Source organism: Dioscorea cayenensis, chromosome 5 (assembly GCF_009730915.1).
Source record: "Dioscorea cayenensis subsp. rotundata cultivar TDr96_F1 chromosome 5, TDr96_F1_v2_PseudoChromosome.rev07_lg8_w22 25.fasta, whole genome shotgun sequence".
NCBI classification, from domain to species: Eukaryota; Viridiplantae; Streptophyta; class Magnoliopsida; order Dioscoreales; family Dioscoreaceae; genus Dioscorea; species Dioscorea cayenensis.
The window spans coordinates 31,264,653-31,290,260 of NC_052475.1; the positions used below are offsets into that span (position 1 = coordinate 31,264,653).

At 33.1% G+C, this 25,608-nt stretch overlaps 2 protein-coding genes across 5 annotated transcripts; one reads left to right on the top strand and one right to left on the bottom strand.

The window, feature by feature from the left end:
- Window positions 1-11,742: 11,742 nt before the first annotated feature.
- Window positions 11,743-18,020, top strand: LOC120261647 (transcription factor BIM2). 4 transcript variants are annotated; one of them, XM_039269615.1, is made up of 7 exons: window positions 11,743-12,000; window positions 12,127-12,244; window positions 14,377-14,446; window positions 14,547-14,654; window positions 15,758-16,152; window positions 16,530-16,662; window positions 17,548-18,020. In XM_039269615.1, the coding sequence occupies exons 1-7, from the start codon at window positions 11,907-11,909 to the stop codon at window positions 17,572-17,574; spliced, it is 945 nt and encodes a 314-aa protein (XP_039125549.1). In that variant the 5' UTR covers window positions 11,743-11,906; the 3' UTR covers window positions 17,575-18,020. The 4 variants fall into 4 exon arrangements, with proteins under 4 accessions (XP_039125549.1, XP_039125546.1, XP_039125548.1 ...); XM_039269612.1 differs by having other exon boundaries at window positions 11,746-12,000; window positions 17,564-18,020; XM_039269614.1 differs by having other exon boundaries at window positions 11,746-11,964; window positions 17,564-18,020.
- A 1,817-nt stretch (window positions 18,021-19,837) lies between these two features.
- LOC120261737 (transcription termination factor MTERF4, chloroplastic) lies at window positions 19,838-22,802 on the bottom strand. The gene is made up of 2 exons (XM_039269720.1): window positions 21,149-22,802; window positions 19,838-20,279 (listed from the first exon to the last, which is right to left on the bottom strand). The coding sequence occupies exon 1, from the start codon at window positions 22,758-22,760 to the stop codon at window positions 21,294-21,296; it is 1,467 nt and encodes a 488-aa protein (XP_039125654.1). The 5' UTR covers window positions 22,761-22,802; the 3' UTR covers window positions 19,838-20,279; window positions 21,149-21,293.
- Window positions 22,803-25,608: the final 2,806 nt, after the last annotated feature.

Sequence of the window (25,608 nt, forward strand, 5' to 3'; positions counted from 1 at the left end):
ACTTATGATAAGTTTAATATGTAAAAACGGTGGAAGATCTTTCGTGCACAAGGTACTATAGGGTTCTCGGTGTGTGTAGAAGTAAATTTGCAACCCAATCTTTGTGTTACAAGTCTGAGTATATAGTTGGATGTTTAATTTTCACTCATATACATGTTTTTTTGTTATTATTTATCGTATTTGTCAAAAATAAAAAATAAATATGTAGAAAAAAAATATTTTAGTAAAATAATAACAACTCAAAGAGATATTTTCTCCAACTTTTGTTAATCCAAAAAATTATAATTTATATACAAATATATTAAATTTTTTAATTAATGAGGCATATATAAATATGGAACATGACAGGGTGATTTGTAAAAAGTAAGGGCCCTCATAAAATTAGAGAAAATGTCGGAGATGATTTTCAATTTTACAGGGGGTATTTCAAAAATTCATATATAACTAGAAAGCAGGTACAATAAAAGAAGGGATGTTTGATTAATTTCCATTGTGTACGTGGCAATTTATTATTAGCCACAATTTTTATAAAGCTCATGACTAGTTTTTTAAAGAATAAAATAAAAGACAAATAAAAGTGATGAGATGTTGCCACGTGTCAAGCAGAGCAGGATAACAGAAAGCTATGTAGACTGACGCCGACTGAGTGGAACGGCACGTGAATGCTCGTGAAGGCACGTGCTCTTCCAAATTTAATAATAATTTATTTGACTTTTTTAAAAAAAAATATGTATGCAACTAGTTTTAAAAAAAAATTTGCTCTTCCAATTTTTCTTGCTTTTTGTTTCGTGTGTTTTTATTGTGTTGGTTGTTTGTATTCAGTGACTTTGTTTCTTTTTAATAAAGCTGTGGTTTATCCACTTTTTATCAAAAATTTAGTCCGAAATAATTTTATTTTCGTTCTACTTAAATTACATATGTACCCTGAGAAATTAGGTGTTCACTTATATATCCTTTAAAAAAATCATATTTATGAATATAAGTTTATTTTTAAAAACATTTCAATTAATTTAAATCTACCTGATGCAAATTAAATTGAAATTTGCTGGAATATTTGATTAGATTGTAATAATCATATGTTATTTATTCAAATTCTTGTAATTTGAAAGTGGAAAAAGACAAGTTCGTTGGTCCTCTCATATATATTTACCTCAAGAGTAATGTTATATAGAACGAACAGATCACACGAAACTAGCCACACGAATGATGTGGCTGGTGACGTGTGATCTGTTCTCTTTTTATTTTATTTAAAAAATAAAATAAAAAGAGAACAGATCACACGTGATCTCTCTTCTCTCTCTCTCGTATGATCTCCCTCTCTCTCCTGTATGATCTCTCTCTCTCTCTTGTGACTGATCTCTCTCTCTCTCTCTCTCTCTCTCTCTCTCGTTTGAGTGTGTGCTCCCATCCCGGGAGCGGGGGAGACAGACGGCGGCCGGGAGTGGGGAGATGGACGGCAGCCGGGAGCGGTGGAGAGCAGCGGCACGGGAGCGAGGGAGACGAAGGCGGCCGGGAGCGGGGAGACGGACGGCCGCGGAGCGGGGAGAGGGACCAGCCGGGCGGGAGTGGGAGACGGGCAGACTAGCTGGGAGTGGTGGAGATAGACGGTGACCGGGATGGGGCCGGGAGCGGTGGAGACAGAGCAGTGGCCAGGGATGGGGCGGGAGCGGTGGAGACGAGCAGTGGCACCGGATGGGGTGGGAGCCGGGGATACAAAGCAGCGACCGGGATGTGGCCGGGAGCGGGGGATACAAACGGGGGCCGGGAGTGGGGGAGACGGGACGAGGGCGGTGAAGCAGGGAGAGCAGACGGGGACCGGGAATGAGGAGGCAGACGGGCCGGCACGGGAGCGGGGAGATGCACGGCGGCCTCGAGCGGGGGAGACCAAGGACAGCCGGGAGCACACACTCAAACAAGAGAGAGAGATCACGTGTGATCTGTTCTCTTTTTTTTTTTTTAAATTTAAAAAAAAAAAACAGATCACACGTCACCAGCCACATCATTCGTGTGGCTGGTTTCGTGTGATCTGTTCGTTCTATATAGTATTACTCTTACCTCAAAAAGACCACCAGCCCTCAAAGTTTATACATGTTAATAAGTACGTAAATTATTCATCATTATCTTTGTTTTTCTCTACTCTAGTGTTCGCTATGTTTAGTTATTCTTTTCATTATTGACAAACTTCTAGCTTTTTTTCTTATTTTATGTTATTTTTTATAAGTCTGGACATGTGATGTCTTGTGTTCTTGATTTTTTCTTTCAATCAACCAAATTTATCTCTCCTGGGTCCAGCCTATCATATTTTGACACATGTCTCATGTGATGTTATTATATTTTTTTATTGTGATTGGGACAAGTCAGGTTTTAATAGACTAGAAGCAGGGTATTCTCTGGTTCCAAAACCAGGGGAGATGAGTTCCAATCAACCATGGTATATCCACTTTTATTAGTTTATATATATATATATATAAAGGTTTAGGGAGACCCTCAACTTGAGACTAGATCATATTACTTAGGTAACTTCTCAGCCCAAAATTTCACTACTGAGACTAGAAAACTGAACTTCTTTCATTAATTTATAAATATGCTCCTTAACATATATATATAATTTGGAAACAACTGCTGTAGATGATATTTCCAAGCAAAACTTAAGGAACAGTCATGCAAGCTCAGGTCCATATATAGACACACACATAAATATATATATATATATATATATATATCTAAGGTTTGTTATCATGGCCCTCTGATTGTAAGGGTAGATGATTGTTGATAGGAGGATGATGGTGAGCTCTTTCATGGTAGTCCTTGTTCAGCATTTTCAGAAGTACTTCAGCTACACCTTCATAAACATCTTCTTCTTGGAATGATGATGATGATGATGCTGATGATGATGGTTCATGATAAGAAATCTTTGCCACCTTTGTAGTATTTGATTGCTTCTTAACATCAATATCACTCTCTTTAAGTTTCATTTTCTGATCAGTTCTTGATGAACTTTTAATCTTCTTACTTTTGCAAGTATGATCCTGTGTCATATGCAAAGGAGAAGAAGGAGCAGCTTCTTATAATTAATTAGGGTTTTATCAATAATTGTATACATTATGGCTTTATTTAATTTATATAATTTGTAACATTAATTAATCTAGTTGCCATATATTCTTTTATTTTTAGAATACAGTTACATAAAATGAATAATTTACCTCATTATTATCCAATGAGATAAATGGCTCCTTTGAAGAGGTCTTGGCCAAGCCTGCACCAAAAGAATAATAACTTAAATGGAACAATAAGTATTTATTATTTGCAAGTAATTAATCCTCTTCTTCTTGGCAACCAATTAAGTTCAGAAACAAGATCACAAGCTAATTAATTAGATTGATGAACATAATTAGAATACAAGTACAATGCTTGGATTTTCTCTGTCTCTCTCCTATATATGGTCATCTAACTAGCTACAAGTATATATACTTAAAAAAAAATTTAACTATAATTAAAAAGCCAAATGGCTTAAACACCTTTCTTGATCACATCTAGTTGTTCTTTGGAGGATGACTTTTGGGGAAATGGTAATCAGAACTGATGAAAGGGAGACTTCTCTTACTTAGTTCACAATCTAAATTCAACTCCTCTTTTGATCCTCCATGCCGACATTTCGAAAAAGACGAAGAATAAGATTTCACTTTCATCACTGTCTCCACAACTTTCTCTGATTTCATCTTCCTCCCTTTGATACCAGAAGCACTTGTGATCATTTCTGTATTACTGTTTCTAAGTTTCTGAAAATTAACATGGATAATTAATTAACTAATAAATTATTATGCAAAACAAAATTGAATAACTTCTTTATATATATATACCTCATCATGAGTCTGGACTTGTTGATCAGGCATAATACTAACTACAAAGTAAGATATGAGGAATATAAACTTCAGGATTAGTGTTTAAACATAAATTTAAAGTGCATGCAAAAAAAGAAAAGTAAATAGCTTTACCTTTAGGAAGGGCAATGGCTTGTTGTAGAGGGACCAAAGAGAGCAAAAGGCAAAGTAGTAAGGTTGTGCATCTTATGGATTGTGCCATGACTTTTTAATGACCACTTGCTTTGTATATATGTTTGTCATGTAGCAATGCTTTATAGCAAAAACAGGAGAAGAAGATCAGGGTGTTTTATGTATTAGCTTGGTCCTTATAAAGAAGAAGTTTAAGGGTGCATGGTTGATTATGGGTCAAAGCAAGGACTCCAACATTTCTCATCTTTCTAATAAATGTATTACTAACTTGTAAACAAAGTGTTCTCAAGTGTGTCCTTTCACCATTTGACTATTGTCTTGTTTATACTTGTGTACTTGGAAGTACTAAAAAAAGTAATATCTAATGCAATGATGTGTTCAAAGTTCAAAGAAAGAAGAATACATTCTTCAAGGTAGCAAAAGATAAAAATGATCAATATTGAATATGGTTGATTAATTGATGTATATCATATTCTAAGTTTGTAAAACATTAATCACAAAAATAATACATTCTTAAGATTAAATATAGAGCTTTTGAACTTAAGTTTAATATCTAGCGTTTATGTGATAATATTAGGAGAAAGGTGAACCACGAGAGAGAGTCAGGTATTTTACCGCTAGGCTACTACTGTAATTTATATAGCAATTAATATTATTGATTTACTGATTTTTAATTAAAAAGTTTAATAAATAAAAAAACATATAATTATATAATAAAAATAAAACGAAAATATAACTACTAGTAGTAATTGTAGAGATCGATGGCGGTGAGTGTGAAATGAGGACTTGATGGGGGCCGTCATGCATGCAACGAGGTTGAGCTTTTTGCCAACCCAAAGGTTTCTAGGGTTTTGCTATAACTTATTTTAGTATTATTATTATATTATCATGTGAGACTCCAGTTCCAATATATGTTCTAATTTCTAGGGTTTGGTCCTCGTTGCTTTTTTGCTTTAAATTTGTAGGTAATTAATTAAGACTAATGCAATGAAGTACACTTGAAGTTACAAACTTACAATACAACCATGGCTTGTTTTGGATTCAGATGGGAAAACACACGCACCATAAAAATAAAAAATAAAAACGGAGAATAGTAATCACAAAAAAAAAAAATATATATATATATAATTTTGTTACATAATGATATTTAAAAAACAATTTAATTTAATATCAGATACCCTTTAATATGCTTCATGTGCATTCCAATTTTTGACATCAGATACTCTCAATGTCCCATATTTTATTTATTTATTTTTATTTTAACATATATATATTGAAAAATATAGAATAGCCACATGATTGGTTCAAACCCTCAAATTTTAACTAACCTTTGAGTTATAAGAGAAATAAAATAGTAACTACCATATTATAAGATATTTAATGATTTTATAAAAACATTATTTTGGTTGTTTTTATATTCAATTTATTATTATTATTATTATTCTTACCCATTACTCTCATGCAAAGCTGGGTAAACTCACCCTAGACTCAACATGGAGTCTAGAGAGCAAGCTATATACCCGGCCCTAGCGAAGCTTGCTCATGCATGGAGTTTTTTTTTTTTTCTTTGGTTAAACCACACATATTAAAAGTCAAAACAAGAGTCATAGATATGAGTTACATAAAGAGGGGGAAGATTAGCATATAGTATCCACTAGGCATGGATAATAACAGAAAAAAAAAAGACATATGGAAGACAAACACAACTTGAAAATGAAAATAAATAAATAAATAAATAAATAAATAATGACACAAAAAAACTATGGCCTTATAAGAAAAAAAAAAAAGTAGCTTCTTCTAGTAGATTAAGCGAAAGACAAATGAGGATCAATTGAGACCTTATTTAGATGTAAATTTACGGCCAAGATCATTTACACTTAGGTTAAATATCAAGAATTTTAAGCTTAGCTTCACTACATTGACTTGCTCATCTACTTTTATCCTCTTTGGTTTAAGAATTACAATAATCCGGGCACATAAAAAACTGATAATTAATATTAGTCATAATGGTAGTTGTCCAGCAATATGTAAAGTTTAAAATCCACTTTTTTTTTCTCTCAATGCTATAAATGATAACTCTAGCCAGGATGTCCCAAGCATCATGGGCTAAGTCGATTAGATAAACTATTAAAAAAAAATGGTGAAATAATGTTTCTAAAGTTAAAAATTTACAAATAAATGTTGAAAGACAAAGAGATGTGATTTGAATATAAAAAAATACAAGAATTTACATGTACTTCTTCCTCTTTGATGTATTGAAGAAATAAAAATTAAATAGATATTTTTAAAAATTTAGCACTAGTTACATTTGAGGATTGCACTCTTTGGTGTTTTGGAAATACGTTGGCAAACAATAAATTATAAAATAAATAATTTCAACATATGTTTATTATGGTTATTCAGTAGTTTTGGTAAACTCTCCATCTAATGTAAAAATAAGATCACTTAGTTTGTCCTTTTATTATTCTGCATTAGATTTTTAAGATTACATATTTGTTTTATTTATATAAAAAAGTACACACCTTTGTTTAGTTGTATCTAAGCAAAAAATTAACTGAAATAACATTCTGATTATCTAATGATTAATATACATATAAAATATATGTTCCAGGGTTGTCAGTCATATGATAATTGGCAGAGAATAACTGAGTGATAACAAGATCAATAATATCAAGGTTGTTTGTTAATTATATTAGAAAAAAAAATTAGTACCCTCCACCATTAATCAGGGCAACATTCACAGATGCATTGCAAATGATCATTTAATATTTTATATTCAACTCCACTCTATGTAAGGACCAAGTAACCATGTTAGTTCTTGACGCTATGATTATTAGTAGTAGTAATGTTACAGTTCTATTTGGTTTTCAAAGATCTTTTATTTATATAAAGCGTCGAAAGTCAAAACCCTTGTCATTAATAATCTACAATAGTTCCATATCTTAATAAATAAATCTATGAACTTTTGAGATTGATAAGATGCAAAATAAATTTACCTTCAAAGCCCTTCCATCTTTTAGAAAGAACCGAGAAAATTACAAACATAATAAAATAACTGAGATGCCACTTTTAATAACTGGTTGGTCCCAAAAAACAAAAAATCTTTGCTCAAGTGAGCTCACATCTAACTTAGAGAACCTAACAAATTCATGTGTTTACTCGTCAAAGACCGGATGTGTTTTTTATTATTATTATTATTAAAAAAGAACTCAATTTATATGAGAATATATTTGTAATGGTAGTAGTAGTAGTGAAAATTAGTTGATTGAGTTATTGAATGAGACTAAAAGTCTATTTAGCATATTGAAGAGGGACTGTTAGATCATAACATTAATTTTGACGATTAATGCGTCGATTCAGAAAATTACAACAATGAAAACCCAAAATAAAAATAAATAAATAAAAACATATGCATAGCCATGAAGTGCTGCCTAACTTTGTTCTTCGGATCCACAATGAAGCCTTAAACATAAAATATTAATAACTCATAACCATGCACTCAATTGAGTTTAAGATTAAACAAGAATGAAAGAAGACACTTTTGAAAACTCTTCAATTAAGACTTACTTCTGTTCTTTAAAATATATACACAATGTGTTGCTTAACGAGCAATCCATGGCTGGAAACTTATATGTATATTTTAACTTTCCCAAGGGGTCTCACAAAACAAAGATGAAATAAATACATTTAATTAATAAAGAAATGAAGCTTTGAAGTTTTCATATAATAAAAAATAAATAAAAATAAGTGGGAAACATGAGCAAGTGATTGAAAGTTTGAAACTCCCCAAAAATGGCAAGAGTATGAAATCAAGAGACAAAGAACATGGCCTTGGTTGGTGTTCTCTTGATTCAGGGCACCTTGAATCACCCACCCATTCACATTTCTTATTATCACTAAACCATAATCAGAATCAAGTTCACACTCCAAGAAATAGATCTTTAATTATGTTTTGGAATGCAACATATATATATTATTGATTACTCACTTCTGTCCAAATTACCTAACATTAGTTACCACTTTTCAAAATCCTTGAATGAAGTTAATTTAATATAAAGAGTGTCTGACTGTGTATGAATCAATGGAGTAAATAATTCCAATAAATTAAAAAGTAAACTTGTCATATCATACTTTCTTAATTTTATGAGTTTTAATAATATTTTTAATTTTTATTTAAAATTTAGTTTAGAACATTAGTTATAAGATTTTTTTTACGAAAGCCACTTGGTTCTTGTGGTTGACGGTATAAATAAATCTCTCATATAATGTGGAGAATGGTGAGGGTTTAAATTCTCATGAAAGAAATTAACTCACGAGTGATGTCGCTATTCATACTCACACATTATAAAAGTGGTTAGTACTTGGTCCCGTACTACATAACGGGTGTTTTAGTAAGAAAATTTTTATTTTTATATAAAAATTGGTTTATTAAGAATATAATAATTTATTTTCAAAATTTATCCTTATATTAATAAAAAAAACTTTTATAAATAGTAATGAGAGAAAATTGTTGAGTAAAAAAGAATTAATAGGATAATAATTGATTTTCTTTTTTTTTTTGGTAAGAGAGTATTTCAGTCAAATACTCGATATTAAATATTTTTTTTAATTTCACTGCTCAATTTTAAAAAAAACTTATAAATATATTTTTACATTGTTATTGATTGTCTAAAATAAAAATAAAAAGAGAGAAATTTTTTTTTTTTTCTTTAAAGTAGAGGTTGAAATCTCTCGTTTGTCCACGTTAGGAAAAAAAAAAACCCTCCTTTTGAGAGCATGTTCAAAACACGGAACGCACAACGTTAATGTTTATATATAGTGTTTGTTAGTATAATTTATATGAGCAAGTCAGAAAGGAAAAAAAGTTGAAAAGTTGGTTATGCGGAACCTTTTGTACATATCAACAAGTTTCAAAAACAGTTACTTTGACTACCTGTTTTTAACGGACCATGATATATATATATATATATTTATATTTAATCCATGATTTTGAAATCTTAAAAATAGTTAATTACTTTTTGATTAGAATAAGATTCATTTTTATTTATCTAAATCAATTATTGTGGTTTATCCACATTCTAAAAAGTTATTAACCAGTTAGCACCACATGAGCTAAAAATTGTCATGCAAATCTAAAAATTTTGCAAAAATCATACTAGGCTAATAAGTCCCAATTATTGTACAATTTTAGAGAGAAGAGATACAACTCCTCTAGAAAACCCGTATGGGACCTGTTTAAACAGTATTGCAAACAATACCTAGTCTAAAAACAACGTGTGAATACTACTACTATTACAATGCCATGATATAAGGTTTTGACATTGTGGCTCACCGCTATGTGACAATCAATTATGCTATGTAATTCTTGTAAAATAATATTGATGAAAATATGTGGACTAAAAATACCAAATTATAATGTATTATTCATTTTAGTTTTTCTCTCGCCAAATGAGATATTGTGGGATCAACTCTCCCCACACCATTGGTTGAGGTTAGTGCATTGTTCGGCTCATTAAAAGCAAAAAAAAAAACAATGCTACAATTGAGCACGCGTAATCTGAATGTTTGTATTAACCGATTGAAACTATTTAATCAACAATAACACGGTGAAAAAGTGGGATGTACAATATTTTATTAAAACCGTAGATCGTAATCGTAACAGTAACATAATCAATATGAACCGTCAAAATTTATTTTTAGTAGATCTATAAAAACTTATTTATAAACCACAACACATCCAAATAAACATATTTGTCTCACTGTGCTCAGTTACGGATGTTCATAGAGCATATGTAGTTGAGATATATAAAAAGATTTAATATAAAATAAAATATATATTTAATACGTTGAAAAACAATTTATTATTACATGTTGGAAAAAATAAAAAAATATGCCAATAATACTCAAATGTACGTGAATAATGAATACTTTTTATTTTTAATTTAGATAAATTATGTGTCAGGGATCTATATAGATATGGAGCTATCAACCCATGCCCTCACTGTATATGAAGTAAGTTTTGAACCACCTTCTCAGTATGGATATGAATATTCTATACAGGTGATCCAGTGGCTATAGATAAAAAAGTTGATGGGTACCTACTTTCTTATATATAAAGAGAAAACATCATCTGTGGACATTCTACGAATGTCCACAGACAAGCACAGTAACCATTAAGCAGCTACAACGAGAGTTTGTTCAGTTACTGTGCACAAATTGATTGAATGGTTCAGATCAAATTACTGTGCATCTAACTTTTTACTGTACAACTATTTATAAGCACATTAAAGGTCTGTTTGGATGCATAGTAAATTTTTTCATAGGAATTTTATTTCATAGGATTCAAAAATGATTTATATGGAATTTACTACAGGAAAAATTTCGATAGATGGGTGTTTGGATGTGCATAGAAATTTTTCCATAGGAATTTAAGTTTGAAAATGAAATTAGCCATTAGAGTTTTAAATAACTTTCTTTAGCTCTTTCTAAATAACTTTTTAGTCCTCCAAACTTATAATAATAGCATACCTTAGTATGAAAAACATAAACAAACAGGCTGAAGAATTGATCTCTTCCAAACAAGATATGTAATTGTCACAATCCTGATAGACATCAAAGACATACAAAAGTATTGAACTAAATTTCTCAACAAAAGAGAGGCCAACTCTATCTAATCTTTGGCATAATATTATCACCAATTCTATTAAATAACATCTACTCCGCAAAGCAACACAATAATTCAAAGTTTAGAAAAGAAGAAGCCAACAAAATACATCAATTTCAAACACAGCTAAACAAACAAAAATCTCACCACACAAGTCACTTCAAACATCCATAGATTCTGACAAAGAAAAATAGTCTTGAGCTAACTGCATGAGCAAACACACACAAACCTACTTGCATTTCAATCTATTAAAACAACTTCATTAAACAAACAAAACATAGAATTCTGAGAACAGAATGAAGAATGTGAATCTCTCTCAGTCATTTTCACAAATACCTCATCAACAATAATATTTTTTTTTAAAACAAAGGCAACCAGACAGTAATTCAACAACAGAATTAGTACAAATACCTCATCTTTGCACTACTTTATTGATTTCCATGCATGATAACCAACAAAGACCTAACAATCAAACTAATGTTTCCAAGAAAAAAACAAACCAACATCATATATAAAGCAAAAACAATCAATCCACACATCTAAACCCTTGTCAGCAACCAGAGATTTCAAAAGAAATCAACATAGAAACAGTGGTCAGTAAGCAGAGATTTATTTTCATAATCACATGAATTAATATTATTCCTATGGGATTTAATGGTACCCAAACAAGTTCTATACTATTCATGATATACTGTAGAACAGTTGAATTTTGACATTCATTGATTTAAAATCTACTACGAACGTTGGTAGAGGATGCATTCTCATATATAAATATTGCTTGTTCTAAATTTCTAATCAAATACTAAGTAATAACATTTGCCTCGTGATCAGTCTAGGTCATCACATCATAAGAATGCTTTTCCCGAGGCATCAGACAACGTGTGTGATGATGAGTACATTCAGAAGCCCGGGCACGAGCGAACACCACGTGAAGCTTGTAAATGTTTGGACTCGCACTTGCCGACTCATCGGTGTCCGCACGTGACATCACCCACGTGAACTTCACGTGATCCCACTTGTTTAACAGCGACCTCTCACTTTTTCAGCCGTCCATCTAGTCCCAAACTCGAATCTCAAAGATCAGGGCAATAACCCCATTTGGCCCTTTGCGTCCTGCTTCTCTTCTCCTCGTCTCGCATCGCCGGCGGCGGAGATTGCGATTCATGACGGATTTTGAGGGTTTCTTGCTCTGGAATTCGTGAAGTTTGAAGCTTTTTTGGGTGGGATCGATGGAGGCGGCGTCGGATTCGGGGCGGGAGTTTCCGGAACCTGATGAACCTTTCGAGGGTGAGCCATGGAGGAGAAATGGCTCCTCTCGCAAAGGTTTCCTTTCTGGATTTTGTTTTTTCGTGTGCTTTTTGGTCGTCATGCGGGTTTTCTTGGTTGGAATTAGTTTTCTATGGTGGGATTTTACTGTTGTTGTTTAAATGGTTTGGGACTGGGATGCAGGGGAAATGATGATGAGAATGGATGGAGTGGGGAGGGATCAGAAGTCGGGAGAACCGACGACGCCGAGGTCGAAGCATTCGGCAACGGAGCAGCGCCGGAGGAGCAAAATCAATGAGAGGTGAGTTCGTATCTGGTAATTTTCCAGATTTTCTTTTATTATTTAAAGTCTGGTGGAAAGAAAGGATTTTTATGCTCTATAATTCAATGAATTTATCGAGCTGGCTGGTAGTATACTTGTTTGACAAGGGGTTTCTAGTGCACGCGGCTATAAATCAGTCCGGTCAGAAGGGATAAATATAAAATAGAACTAATCTACGTATGACTGGAATATATTGGCAAATTTAGGTAAAATGTACTCTCACTGCAAAATGTGCGAGTTTTTATGAATTTTTTAGGTTGCTAATCAGTTTTAGTGTTTGATCTCGAGGATTAAGGACAATTGGAGTTAATTCACGGGCTTCGGAACCATATTTTAGTTTGAGAAAGTTAAGGCCTGCATTGCCACACAGGATCTGAAGAAGTACAAAGTGAGCTCTGAGTTATAGTGAAGAGTGATTAGAAAAGGGTAGAATGAAGATGTGCACAGTAGGAAAACATAATCAGTCCCCAACTTTATGGTACTGATTGTTTCCTTTTGCATTAGCTGTTGTTCAGTAGAGGTCCTAGTATTTGAAATTAAACATATTAAATTCTTCCTTGTCTGCACTTTTGCCAATGTATGGGAAGAATGTTTAAAGACTATCGCTAATTGTGTTGGCTTAAGTGAAGGATTCTTGTTTGTAGCATTATTCATGAATCGGATTTTAGATTCCTAGGAATGGTGTGAGTTGGATGCTTGTTGCTAGAAATATGCTTCTATTCTTTACGGAGCTGTCTCTGCATCTGACAGTTGATGTTTTGTTTAGATGATGATAACTAGTCTCCCCTTCTTAGTTTTGTGTTTTCTTTTGTTAAATCTGATCCGCTTGACGACTTGAGTATTCTTTCATATAGTGACCAAATTATTGTGTTTCTGCTGTTTCTTATCCTTACCTAGAACTTCAATTTGCAATTTATAGCAATTCTGAGGTTGTTAAACTTGTTGGTTTTATCCATGTGTCATACTCCCATAATTTGTGGTTCCATTCCTTCATGTGATCGACTATTTTCTGAAGACTGAATTGTTTCTTTTGTTTCAGTCAACGAGTTCCTGTAAATTTTAAATATCTTGTTCACAAAGGAAATGTTATAGGCTCATTTACTGAAACAATGAATTAAAGTTTAATAATAATGTTGACAATTCATAATGCCGACCTCATAAGCAATATTGCATGGATGTGGTGTTTTTCTGCTAACAGGTACACAGAATGCTTTTAATGTTAGTATGCCACTAGTATCATATGGATTTTGGTTCACAAACTATTTATGCATTTGAGGGATTTGTTATAGTTTTAAACTAGTGTGAAAGAAAATATAGATTGATTTCTATTTTTTCTTTTAATAGTTTGTCACATGTAGTGGACCTTCTTCAGTTTCTCCTGATGAGGAAAAGATGCAAATCCTCTTAAAAGCATAAAAAGATAATGCAGAAGGCTTTTAGCTCGTAGTCATATTTAGGTATTATTTTAAGATGAATATGTTTTAATATTATTTGAAGTTTGATTCAAGTGAATTTTTATCAAGCGTCTAGTTTATATTTGTTTTTTTTTCTATTATTTCATTAAAGCCTGTTGTAATTAAAATTGTTAATATTCTATAGAAAAATGGTTTATGTGGATGTGAATATGTGATGGGGAAGATTAATTAAAAATGGGTTTTGGGTTTTGTTCCTTAGTGTAAAGATATAGGTAAATTCAAAGGAGGAGCAACTTTGAAATTCATTATTTGCATGTCAGCTGTATAAGCTATTAAAATGGTGAAACCTTTTTGTTGTTATATATATTTTTTTCTTGTATTTATTTGTAAAGGTCCTTGGTTGATTTGGTCTTCAACGTCTGGTTCTCTTCTTTTCTGGTAATTTAGTTGATAGAATTTCCAATGCTTTTCTGTATTGACTTCTTGGAACATATCAGTTTTCTTGAGGGCAAGCATTTTTTATTTTATTTTTTGGTTGCTTTTAGTAATTTATGTTTTGAGCATGAGCCAAAAGAAGATTCGTGTATATAACTTAAATGGCTAGTAAGAGAAACGGTCTAATTTGTTTAACTTTTTAGGACCTGTTTCTGTACCATATTTTTATGTACTTATGATGCATTGCAATCCGACTTGTAGATTCCAGATTCTTAGAGATCTCATACCCCATAGTGATCAGAAGAGAGACAAAGCATCATTCCTTTTGGAGGTAAAGTTTTGTTTTGTTTGGACTGTTAAAGTATATTACTTGGCCTAATCATCCAGCTCTTCGGAAATGTTCTGTTTTTATCCCTTATGCCCCTTCGCAGGTCATTGAGTACATTCACTATCTACAAGAGAAGGCTCAGAAGTACGAGTCAATTCAACCAGGATGGATTCAGGAAAATGAGAAATTGGTTCCCTGGGTAACACTTAATGTACTCTATTTATGTGCCATGTGATGATATGCGTAATTATATTTGCATATTATAGTAAGTTTTTTTATGCCTCCACCTATTTGTTGTCTTGAGATGATCTAACTAGTTAATGTGGTTATTTATGACTGAAATCAGGGGTTGGTCTGTCCTTGACCAATTATGAGGTCTTGTTTCTCACATAGGCAAAACAGTTCTCTCTAGTTAGAGAACTATGAATAGAACATATTAAATGCTACTTTAACTAGGACGTTTTCACTTGGGGAAGATGACCAAGTGGCAAACCCTCGAAGTTTCATTTCTTTATGTAAAAACCCAAAAGTTTATTGTCTCTATGAATATTCTCTTTTCAAATTCTAGTAGAAAATAGTTAACTCATTTTTATAAAATTGAAAACAACATAACTATCCCTCCTCAAAATAATAAGTAAATTAATTAAAAATAATATCTTTATGTTTTTATGGAATTTTTTTGTTAGATATGTTTTGTAACTTTATTTTTTTAATGAGTTTAAATAAAATTTTTAACAAAGTTTTGCCATTTTCTATCAAATTTTAACTTAGATTTCAGAAGATGGAATTTTTTTTTTAGAGAAATAAAATTTGAGGTTTTTGAAAAATAAAGATGAAGTTTATAAAATTTGAATAATTGATAGGATGCAAGAGCGTCAAAAAAGATTTTAAAGAAATATTTATAAAATTTTAAAAAGATAAAGAAGATGCATGGAAGTTTAGTATAATAAACAAACAAAAATATGGTAGAATAAGAAAAGGAAAAACTGAGATATGTGAATATCGCTCACCCATATCTAGGAGAAAATTGGTAGGGCTGTTTTGATTTAGCTTATTATACAAATTTGGACATCTTCATTTCGTTCGTTGTGTTTGTTTTGAGATTTAAGCTCATATTTTTAATGTCTGCTTGCATATATATATATATATATATATATATATAAGACATTCTGGGAGCAATTATACGCTGATGTTTAGCATGCATGTTTATTTTAGGCCTTTCTTTGGAAGACCTCTATCAACCAGCTTTATTTGAGATGAAAGGAGCTTTGACTGTTTTAATTTAAGGAACTTATCAATCATCCTTTGGTGCAGACTAACAACCAGGGCCCTGTAGATGGTATTCCTGATGCCTCCCAAATCATGAAAAATGGCCCTTCTCCTGGATTTATGTTTGGAAAATTTGATGAGCGTAACATGCCGCTTGCCCCATCAATACTTTCTAACGCACATAATCCAACTGAATCTGATATGCGTGCTGGTGTTCAGTCAAATCTCTATGCAACTGTAGGTGGAGAAACTAATCATACACAACAGCAGCAACAAAGACTTGTTTCAAATTCAGATAATCTGGCATCTCACTCTCAATCTCCGTGGTTAAGGTCATATAATGTTGCTGATTGTACTCTCAGCAGTGATATTTTGAATGAACAAGAAGGGCTGGCAATTGATGAGGGCACTATAAGTGTCTCTAGCGTCTACTCTCATGGGTGAGCTTTTTAATCTAGTTATCATGTTTTCGTCTTTCTAATTCAGAAGTTCAAACTGATGGGTACAATGATTTAGTAGTTGCTTTGTTCTCTTTCCTGTGAAGCCAATTCTCAGACTGTAAGATGCTTGCATACCACTTCACTGATATGATTCTGCCCAAACTTGCTTCAGAGGAAGATTATGTTACCTGTTTTATTTCTTTCTTCTAAATGTTAGTTTTATCAATTTACTTCTGTTTTAGTTTCTGGATTTTAGTTGTGTTAATTGCCTCTGAGAGCATTTTTTAGATTTTTATTTATTTATTTGGCATCCATATCTTTCATCATCATAATGCATAGGTTGAATGCATGGTATTTGTTTCATTCGTGGACTGCAGGTTACTGGGTGCACTGTCTCAGGCATTGCAGAGTTCTGGTTTAGATCTGTCTCAAGCAAATGTCTCCGTACAGATCAATCTAGGAAAGAGAGCTGCAAGAAGACGGACCACAAATCACATGACCAATCTTAGGGTAATGGATTCTGTGCCTTGCTATTATTGTTTGTGTTGTTTAATTATTTTAGACATAATGTTTAGGTTATTCTTTGGTGGTCAAATTCGAATTATATTTGCTTTTTTGATTCACATGCCCTCACAATTGTTAGCAAGTGTTTTGTTTGTCCATCACCCATGCATATCTCATTTCATTTTCTTTAGCATTTATGATTGAATCTGCAGCTGTAAAAGAAAGCTTCTCAACATTTCAAGCTATGGGGCCTGATATTTGTTGACAAAATCTTGCCCATTTAAATTTTGTGGACACTATTGTAGCACGGTCCAGCTTTATCAATATATGGAGAAGTCTCACATGTCCCACTAGTGGTCATTGAAAAACAACATGACATATTATTATGAAAGGAACAGTAGTGTCTTTATGTATTTTTTTAATCTCTGGTTCCTTAAAGAAAGATGTACATGGTATATGCAGGATTAATGCATTTGGTACATGGTATATCAGTGTAGTTTCTTGCATGCACACTCATTATGGTATCTGACGACAGCTTCCATGAATAAATTCCCAATAAATCGAGATGAGTTTTGTTTGCTCCTTGCATCTTTATAGTTGACAATCCCTCACGTGTGATTGGCCTTACATGTTATTTGAAATACAAGGGCTCATGGATGGGTGGGGCTTACTTAACTCTAACAGAGGCATTGGCACGCTTGAAAACTGTTTTGTGCCGACATTAATATTTTACCTGCTTTATATTTTTGTCTACTCTATTAGAAAAGTTAAAACCTGAGTTTCAATTGTCTTGAAACAGATAGAAAGCTGATTGAATGCATTATGATCGCATTTACGCAGGACTACCTGATCAATTCAATGTAAAATTCAATGTAACTTATCGAAACTTAGTTATTGTATGTTGCAGGACCAGAATGATCCTTCTGGGAATCAAGCAATGGAGCACTCGAGAGTGGGGAGCAGTGACGAGGAATCCGAAAAAGCTTTGAAGAAACATCGTTCTGATAGCTGCTAGTGCTACCATCACCATCACCATCACCATTTGTTGCTGAGGGGTTTCATCTATCTAAGTTAAATTCCTAGTTCTTCCAACGCTTCACCTCACAGCTGTAAGATCAATGTACATGCTGCTTTGCTCTTTTAGATTTTTAACTTGTTTTCGGTGAGGTCTGGTTGTTTGTCTATTCATGGAAAATTTAGCTGTTTTATTACACCTTCCAGGCTTGTACTGTCGAGAGAAGTTGCGTTTCTGTTTTTCAGAACAAAGTTGTAAATTGTTATGAATTTGCTCACCAACTAGTATTTATTGTCTGAATTTACGAGTATTCACTCTTTATCTTTCTAAAGTTACGGTTTGTTTGTTTGTTTGTTTGTTAGCCAAGAACTGGGGAAGAAGCTGGTGTATTTATAATTCTTGGAGTGGGTATGAATCAAGAAAAATTCAATGTGGAAGTGTTTTAAGGGTTTTGGTTGCTCAATTTCTTAAAACTTTCAGATGGCTTGCTCAACATGAGGCTTTTTTTTTTAAATAATGCATTTTTTTTATTTAATTACCAAAATAGGTATATTTTAAAATATTTACGTGTTTAGGTAAAACGGTAAGATTGATACCGTTTATAATAGAATTTAAAGAAAACGGGATCAACCTTACCGTTTTCATTGCATAAGCACTTATGAAAACGGGATGGTTGATCTCGTTTTTAGTTTATCATTTTTATTTATTTTTTAATAAAGTATGCATGCTGGGGAGTGTGTGCTTCCTTCGTGCCCTTCCTCACACTCCCCTGCCTTGCATATATTTTTAGGGGGTGTAATTGCATTTCTATCCCACCAAAAAACAAGCCAACACACACTCCCCTGCCCACTCACGCTTATCCACACCTCCTTCCTCCTTCTATAACCGCCCCACCCACCCACCGGCGAAGGACGACACCGATCCCACCACCAGCCCCTCTGCTCGATATGGACGAGTTCATCGTCACTCTCATCTTCCTCTACATCACAGTCGCCACCGTCATAGGCTACAAAGCTCAGTTCGCCACTGACACCTGCGGTGGCGTCGGCGTTCTCGGCATCGCTTGGGCCTTTGGCGGCATGATCTTCATCCTCGTCTACTGCACTACCGGCATCTCAGGTCCTCCTCCTCCTTCTCCCAAACCCTAAACTCATCAAACAAAGGTTTCAAATTGACACTATATTCTAATGTTTTCAGGTGGCCAGACAAGGCCGTGAGTGTGTGCATGCGTACTTAATTAAAAAAAAATAAAAATGATAAACTAAAAACGGGATCAACCTTCCCATTTTTTTAAAATTCTATTAAAACCGGTATCAACTTTACCGTTTTACCTAAACTCATAAATATTTTAAAATATACCTATTTTGGTAATTAAATAAAAAAAATTGCATTATTTAAAAAAAAAAAAAAAAAAAGCCTCTAACGATGAACCCGGAAATTGTCACTGGTAGACTTGGTAAAGGGGTGGATGGTCGTTTTACCTGAGTGGATATATATATAATAAAAATTTAAATGCAATTATGTAAATACCTATCAAAAAACATGTAATTATTACCCACCACAATCTCTCACTCTTAGAAATTACACGTTATGAGAAAAGTGTGTATGCAAATAGTCTAACAAATCATTAATTTATGAAAAATTTAGAATGAAATGAAATTTTACTTTATCTATAATATTTACTATAAATATATATTTATATATATTAAAAATATACTTTTAAAACCCAAAGACACCCATTTACTTAAAAAAAAAAACGGTTTCACTGGTAAAATTATGGGTAGATAAATAAATCTTTTACCCGTGCAGACAAATTACGGTCGGTTACTCACGAGTATTGGCCCCCTTTTACCAGATCAAATCCATAATGGGGCACATACTCAGCCTCAGCAATTAATCTTTTATGTAGATGGAGTGATGCACAATGGCCAATAATAGTTCACGCAAATGAATAAATCATTAATACAAATTTATTATATCAATGCTCATGTTTCCGAATTTATGAAGACATCTATATATATATACATATACATACCACTTCAATGAGCAACTACTTTCAACCAAAACATGCAGTACCACTGCAGGATAATACTAATGATATATCACAGCTTCACACACACACACACACACACACACACACACAGAATGAATACTTGATGCTGCAGATGACTGAAATGTGAAAAAGTCAGGGAAAATCATAGGGTTGACAACATACTGAACAAGATCTGGGTTATTACTCTCCCAAATGAGTTCGTATACGCTACAGAAATGATGATGCTTGCGCTAGTCACGGCAAATTCACATCCATGCAGCTTGTGTCAAATTAATGAAATGAAAGGTCTATAAAGAAAAGAGAAAATTTGAAAGACGGTGACCTCTAATCTAAGGCTTCTCCTTATCCAGCATGAACTCTGCAGTGCACCTCGGCCATTTTTTTTACCATTATTTTCTTTCTCACCTTTACCCATGACTCCTTCCATGTAACTTGAAGTGTCCACAGAAGAAGGGGCACTGAACAAGCATCCAGCAATCCGGTCCATCACTTTACCAATTATTCCAACAATGATTGCTCTGAGCATGAGATCTGAAAATGAGAGACTAGTCATGCCTGCATCAGTAGACACCAAACATCAGAGGATAAATACCAGTGATCCTACAATCAGCTGAGATTATCAATAGTTTACATTGGCTAACAGAATATAACCAATAGGAACCAGCAACTACATCTCTCAGGGTAGATAACCTTATCAGAATAAAAGAAGAACAAGATCAGTAGATCACAATGTTCAAGGTATTCATGGTAATTCAAATGATCAACCTTAAAATGTGCTAAAAATACATGATATCAAATGTCAACCTGCTCTTGAGAAACCCAATAAGAAGAGCAGAGTAACACTTGAGTGACAAGGGCTAAAAAGAATGAAGGAAAGAAAGATTAAAAAAAAAAAACTCAACAAAAACATATTATTCATGTGAGTAACAGAAATGAGCTTCTTTCTCTATTAAGTAAAACAACTCCTTAGTTGGCATTGAAAAGATTCTGAAATGAGAAGACTCAAGGGTCTACATCGACCACGAGTTGAAGCTTCCATGCTAAGAAATGTTCATGAATTGATATGCAAAACAGAGACAAGATAAACATCAGCAAACATGAAAACTAAAGAGTATCTTAAAAGAAGCTACCCATTTCATAAGCAGTGTCAACAAAATAACAAAGGCAACAAAAACCAAACCACCACAAGCCCACTGAAAAGAGGTATCAAATTGTTAGATGAGCCTATTGAGTGTTCCATTCGGTTAAATTTTAACGACTTTGTTGATAACTGTATTCCATGTACATTAAACTAAGGATTTACATATGGAATACAACCAAGCAAGTACGATTAAGTAATGAAATAATTAAGCAGGTTAATTTCATGCAAGAAAAAAGAATCCCAAATTTATATAAATAAGAAACTTATAAGTGACTAATGATACCTTTCCCATGCCAGAAAAAGTAAGGTGTGCAGCATTGCCATACAAATAGACCAGGCGATCAGACTATAATATCAATCGTAACTTAAATATTTAGGGTATTCTTATCGCCAGCAAAAGTTAACCTGATCCGTATAAAAAACATATACTATAGTGAAACAGTCCGCCGGTAAAGCACTTCACCATCACTGTCCTCATCCTCATCTTCTGAAACCAACTCATTTCCGGGCATCTCCAATTTCCCTCCCATAGCAAAAGAAGGTCCAGGAGTGTCTGCATCAATATATTCAGCTTTCATCCTCTCCTCAAACCGCTGGTCACTACAATTCAAGAACCACCCCAAGCTACACTTAATCCCCTTGCTAGCAAGCACCCGATACCTTGGCTTAATCCTCGACTCCAAACTATATGTAAAATATTCTGGGAATTCCACCAGCTCCTCCATCGGACGTTTCATCTCACTTTTACAGAAATAGAAACTATTCTTCATGAGCTCTACTCTAACCGCAGCCAATTGTGGGCATTTCACAAACATTTTGGCAACATCCTCAGTGGAGAACCCACGAGCCCACAAAAACTCAATGGGCTTCATGATAATACTCTGGTTGAGACTAACAATCTGAGGCATCCTCTCCAGAGCTCGGGCGAATCCATCAGGATCAATCCTGAGCTTCAAGTTGAAGAAATACTGCTGAGATGACAGCTTGGCCTTGAGAGGGAGACCGAGAATTTGTGGGTACTGAACAATCACCGAGGGAAGCCTCTCACTGCGAACACCAAAACTAAGTAATGCCTCCACATTCGGCTTCACAGTCTCCTGCAGATCATAGCCCAAAATGTAGGTCCTTTTCTCTAGAACCTTGGCCAAGATCTTCTTGGGAATGCCAAGTGAAAGCAAGAAGTCCACCAAAGGTTTGATCTTTGTGCCAACACGCATGCCCAAGAAGTACGGGAACTGAGTCACCATCGGGCCAATGTCCCGCGGAGAAACGCCGATGCTGACGAGATACGCAACAGATGTGCTCATTGTTCCTTCAAGCTTGAAACCGAGAAGCTCTGGGTACTTCTGAAGAACATAAGGGATGTCATGGCGCTCAACATCGAGCCCGCGAAGGAACTTGACGACAGGGACGAGCTCAACGACGACGCTGGAGTGGAGTACCTGGGGATAGTTCCGAACGAACTCGCCGAGCTTGGATCGAGGGATGCCGAGCTTCTCAAGGTATCCAAGGACAGGGATAATGTTTTTGCGGACGCTGCAGGCGAGGACCAGGGGGTAGGCGTTGAGGTCATCCACAGTAAGGCCGAGGCGGTGGAGGAACTCGACGCGCTCGCGCATGACGTCAACGGTGGAGGGGAGCTCAAGGGGCTCGAGCTCATCGGGGACGATGCCGATGGACTTGAGATAATCAGAGATGATAACCCTGGAGACAAGGCGCTCCTTGCGGCCCTGGATGACGCCCCAGGTCACTGACGGCATCTCGTACTCCGGCGGCTTCGCCGGCGATTTGGAGGAGAAGCGGGAAGCATTGAGATGGAATGGGATTGGGGTTAGGGTTTGAGAGATGCGGATTGGGATGCGGAATCGAAGGTTTCGACGGAGAAGATGGAGCATTTGGGAGGAAACCAAACCCTAGAATCGGAGGAAGAGGACGGAGTTGGGAACTAGGGTTTTGCGAAAGCGGGTTGGTTTATTACTGGTTCATGGTTGAACCAAGTTGGTTTTTTTATTGGTTCAATTTTGAACCGGGTTGGTTTTTCCATATAGAGTAATATATTATATATATACATTGATTTTCTATGATTTGAATTTTATATATTTTTTATTTTTTATTTTTTATTTTTTTTATACAATATAAATAGACCACCATGCATGTATTTTTTATTATTATGCCTCAACCATACATTAAAAAGATAGTCAAACTCTCGATCTTCCACATAGGAATCAAATGTCTTACCATTAAATTATTATTGTGGTGATAGATTTAAATTTTATTAAAAATAATTATTTTTTATCAAATTATTATTTATCATTATTATTATTATTTTGGGTTTTTATCTACAAAGTTTTAAGAGTGATGAGATCTAAATAATTTTTTTATATAGTGGTTAAAAATAACTTGCATAATCAACCCAAGTCTATATAATTTGGATCAATGCTTGCTAATAATTTATTAATTATATTGCATTGAAATTATTTAATTCATATGATTATGACTAATATTTTGTATTTAAATGACTAGTTATTAATTTAATAAATTTTGCAACTTATTTTGAGTGCTTACCAAAAGTAATTTGTTTACATGTGATTTGAATTTGACTCTCTAAGAGGATTTTGTCATGACCAAAATTACTGGTTTAAAAATAAAACATGGCATAAAGAAAAATCCCTTGTGTAAAAGGGGATTTTTTTAAGGGTTGTGTTATGACAAAAATTTAAAACCCACAAAATTTAATTTGATTTTGTCTTCAATAATTAACTATGTCAAGTCTAAGGCAGCAGAACTAGTGGACCACCCTTAAAATTTTCAATGAAAATATTAATTTGAAGCATCTCTTTTACATATACACCCTTAAACAAATTATGAAATTATATTTTCTTTTATGAAAATTGTTAAAAATAATAATAATGTAATATGTGGATCATTTTTAGCATCCAATTTCAAAGAACTAAATTTAGATTTGATAGAAGTTTAAATAAATGCAAATAGTATGGAAGAGGTTGTAATATTATACTCTATATGATCCCAAATAAATGTTGTTTAAAGTTTTAATACTAGAATTAGAAAAAATATATATTTAATAGCTTAAATGATATGAATACTTGACTAAAATATTTTTTCATAAAAATATACTTCATTAATATCTCCCACCCAATATCAATCTCTGACATTGAAAAATATGGAATTGATTAAGAATTATATATAAGAAAAATCTTTTATTAAAGCAAGAATAACATTAAAAAAAATTAAAATATTGTTTTTCACATTTTTATAAAAGAAAAAGTGCATCTGACGAAGGCTTCTTTGTGTATTTATTAATATTTATTTATCAAGTTACTATATTTCATTTTTTTGATGGTATATGGGATCTAATAAATGCTAAGTCAAAAGATTTGTAACAACCTTTTCAAAAATTTGTAACATGCAATGAGATATAATAGTATTAATATTTTTCAATTTTTTAAAATTACCCTGCAGTATTCAGTTCGATGAAATATTATAAAATAAAAAAATTCACTAAATTACATAATGGTTTGAGTTTGTAACTTTGTACATTTTAATACCCTATAGTATTAATTATTTATAAAAAAAGTGTCAAAATGCTTAACCCTATATTAATACTTATTGACATTGAAAAAAATATATTTGAATTTTTTTTTCTGCACTTATTTACTTTACTGCAATGAATTTCCTCTCATAATTATATTATTTTATTTCTAAATTGGTTGATAAATGAAATAAATTAAAAGTGAATTGTATAACTCATCATATCTATTTTTATGACATGCTAATAAGTAGCAATTGGGTTAACACCTTTTGGCAAAAGATTTAAACTATAAAATACTAAAATGTTAAAACTCAATCCAGAAATTAAACCCGAATTGTATTATTTAGCGAAATTTCCTCTAAAAAAATTTCTCCATTAAAATTTTAAAATTATTTTTTTCCACCTTCAAATTAATTTTTAAAATTATGTAATGCTATTAATATAATAAACTCTCACTTCGAAGCACTCATGTTTCTTTTTTTTTAAAATTTATAAATTATAAAAAAATATTATAATTAGTTCTATACAAAGTTTTTTTTAACATTTACGATTAATATATATATATATATATAATCAGGATATGTGCACATCTGAAAATTGATTATTTAGTTATATGTCCTCAACTGAAGGTAGAAGAACTTAGAGCATTATAGAAAATGAATAATAAATAGTGCTAAAGTTGATATATAATTGCTAACATACATATAGAGAGAGAAAAAAAAAAACACATAATTCCAAATGTTATATATTCAAAGGTTTGATTTTAAGGAAATTTCTTCTTGGCCCCTGCACACACCAAAATGGTTAGATGGAAGTTGAGAGCAAAAGAGCAACAATGACGTCCACCCACAAATTGAACAAGTTGTTGGAAGATGGTTACATAAGAATGGGGGATGGAATACATGCAATAAAGTCTATATAGAGAAGACTTATTTATAATTCATATATATCTTTTAAAATATACATTTGAATATAATTGGACGTGAAGCTCTCTTTAGAGTTTATTTTAATACATTATTGTAATTCCCACCTCTTCTTCTTTCATCCATGTTTAGAAGTTCAATGCATGCATGCATGCATGCATTTGTCTAGTTATTTATGTGTGTGTATTATATATATAGTGAGGTTAATAAAGAGAGAAGCATGAAAACCGCCCCATGTGGCCTTATTATGCAACTTGCATTTGATTCATA

Bases quoted from the DNA above. Each gene is read 5' to 3' on its own strand.
- LOC120261737 (XM_039269720.1), bottom strand. From the start codon at position 22,760: ATGCTCCATCTTCTCCGTCGAAACCTTCGATTCCGCATCCCAATCCGC.
- LOC120261647 (XM_039269612.1), top strand. From the start codon at position 11,907: ATGGAGGCGGCGTCGGATTCGGGGCGGGAGTTTCCGGAACCTGATGAA. The intron at 14,447-14,546 runs GTAAAGTTTTGT...GCCCCTTCGCAG, and splicing joins AAGCATCATTCCTTTTGGAG to GTCATTGAGTACATTCACTA. The intron at 16,663-17,563 runs GTAATGGATTCT...TGTATGTTGCAG, and splicing joins ATCACATGACCAATCTTAGG to GACCAGAATGATCCTTCTGG.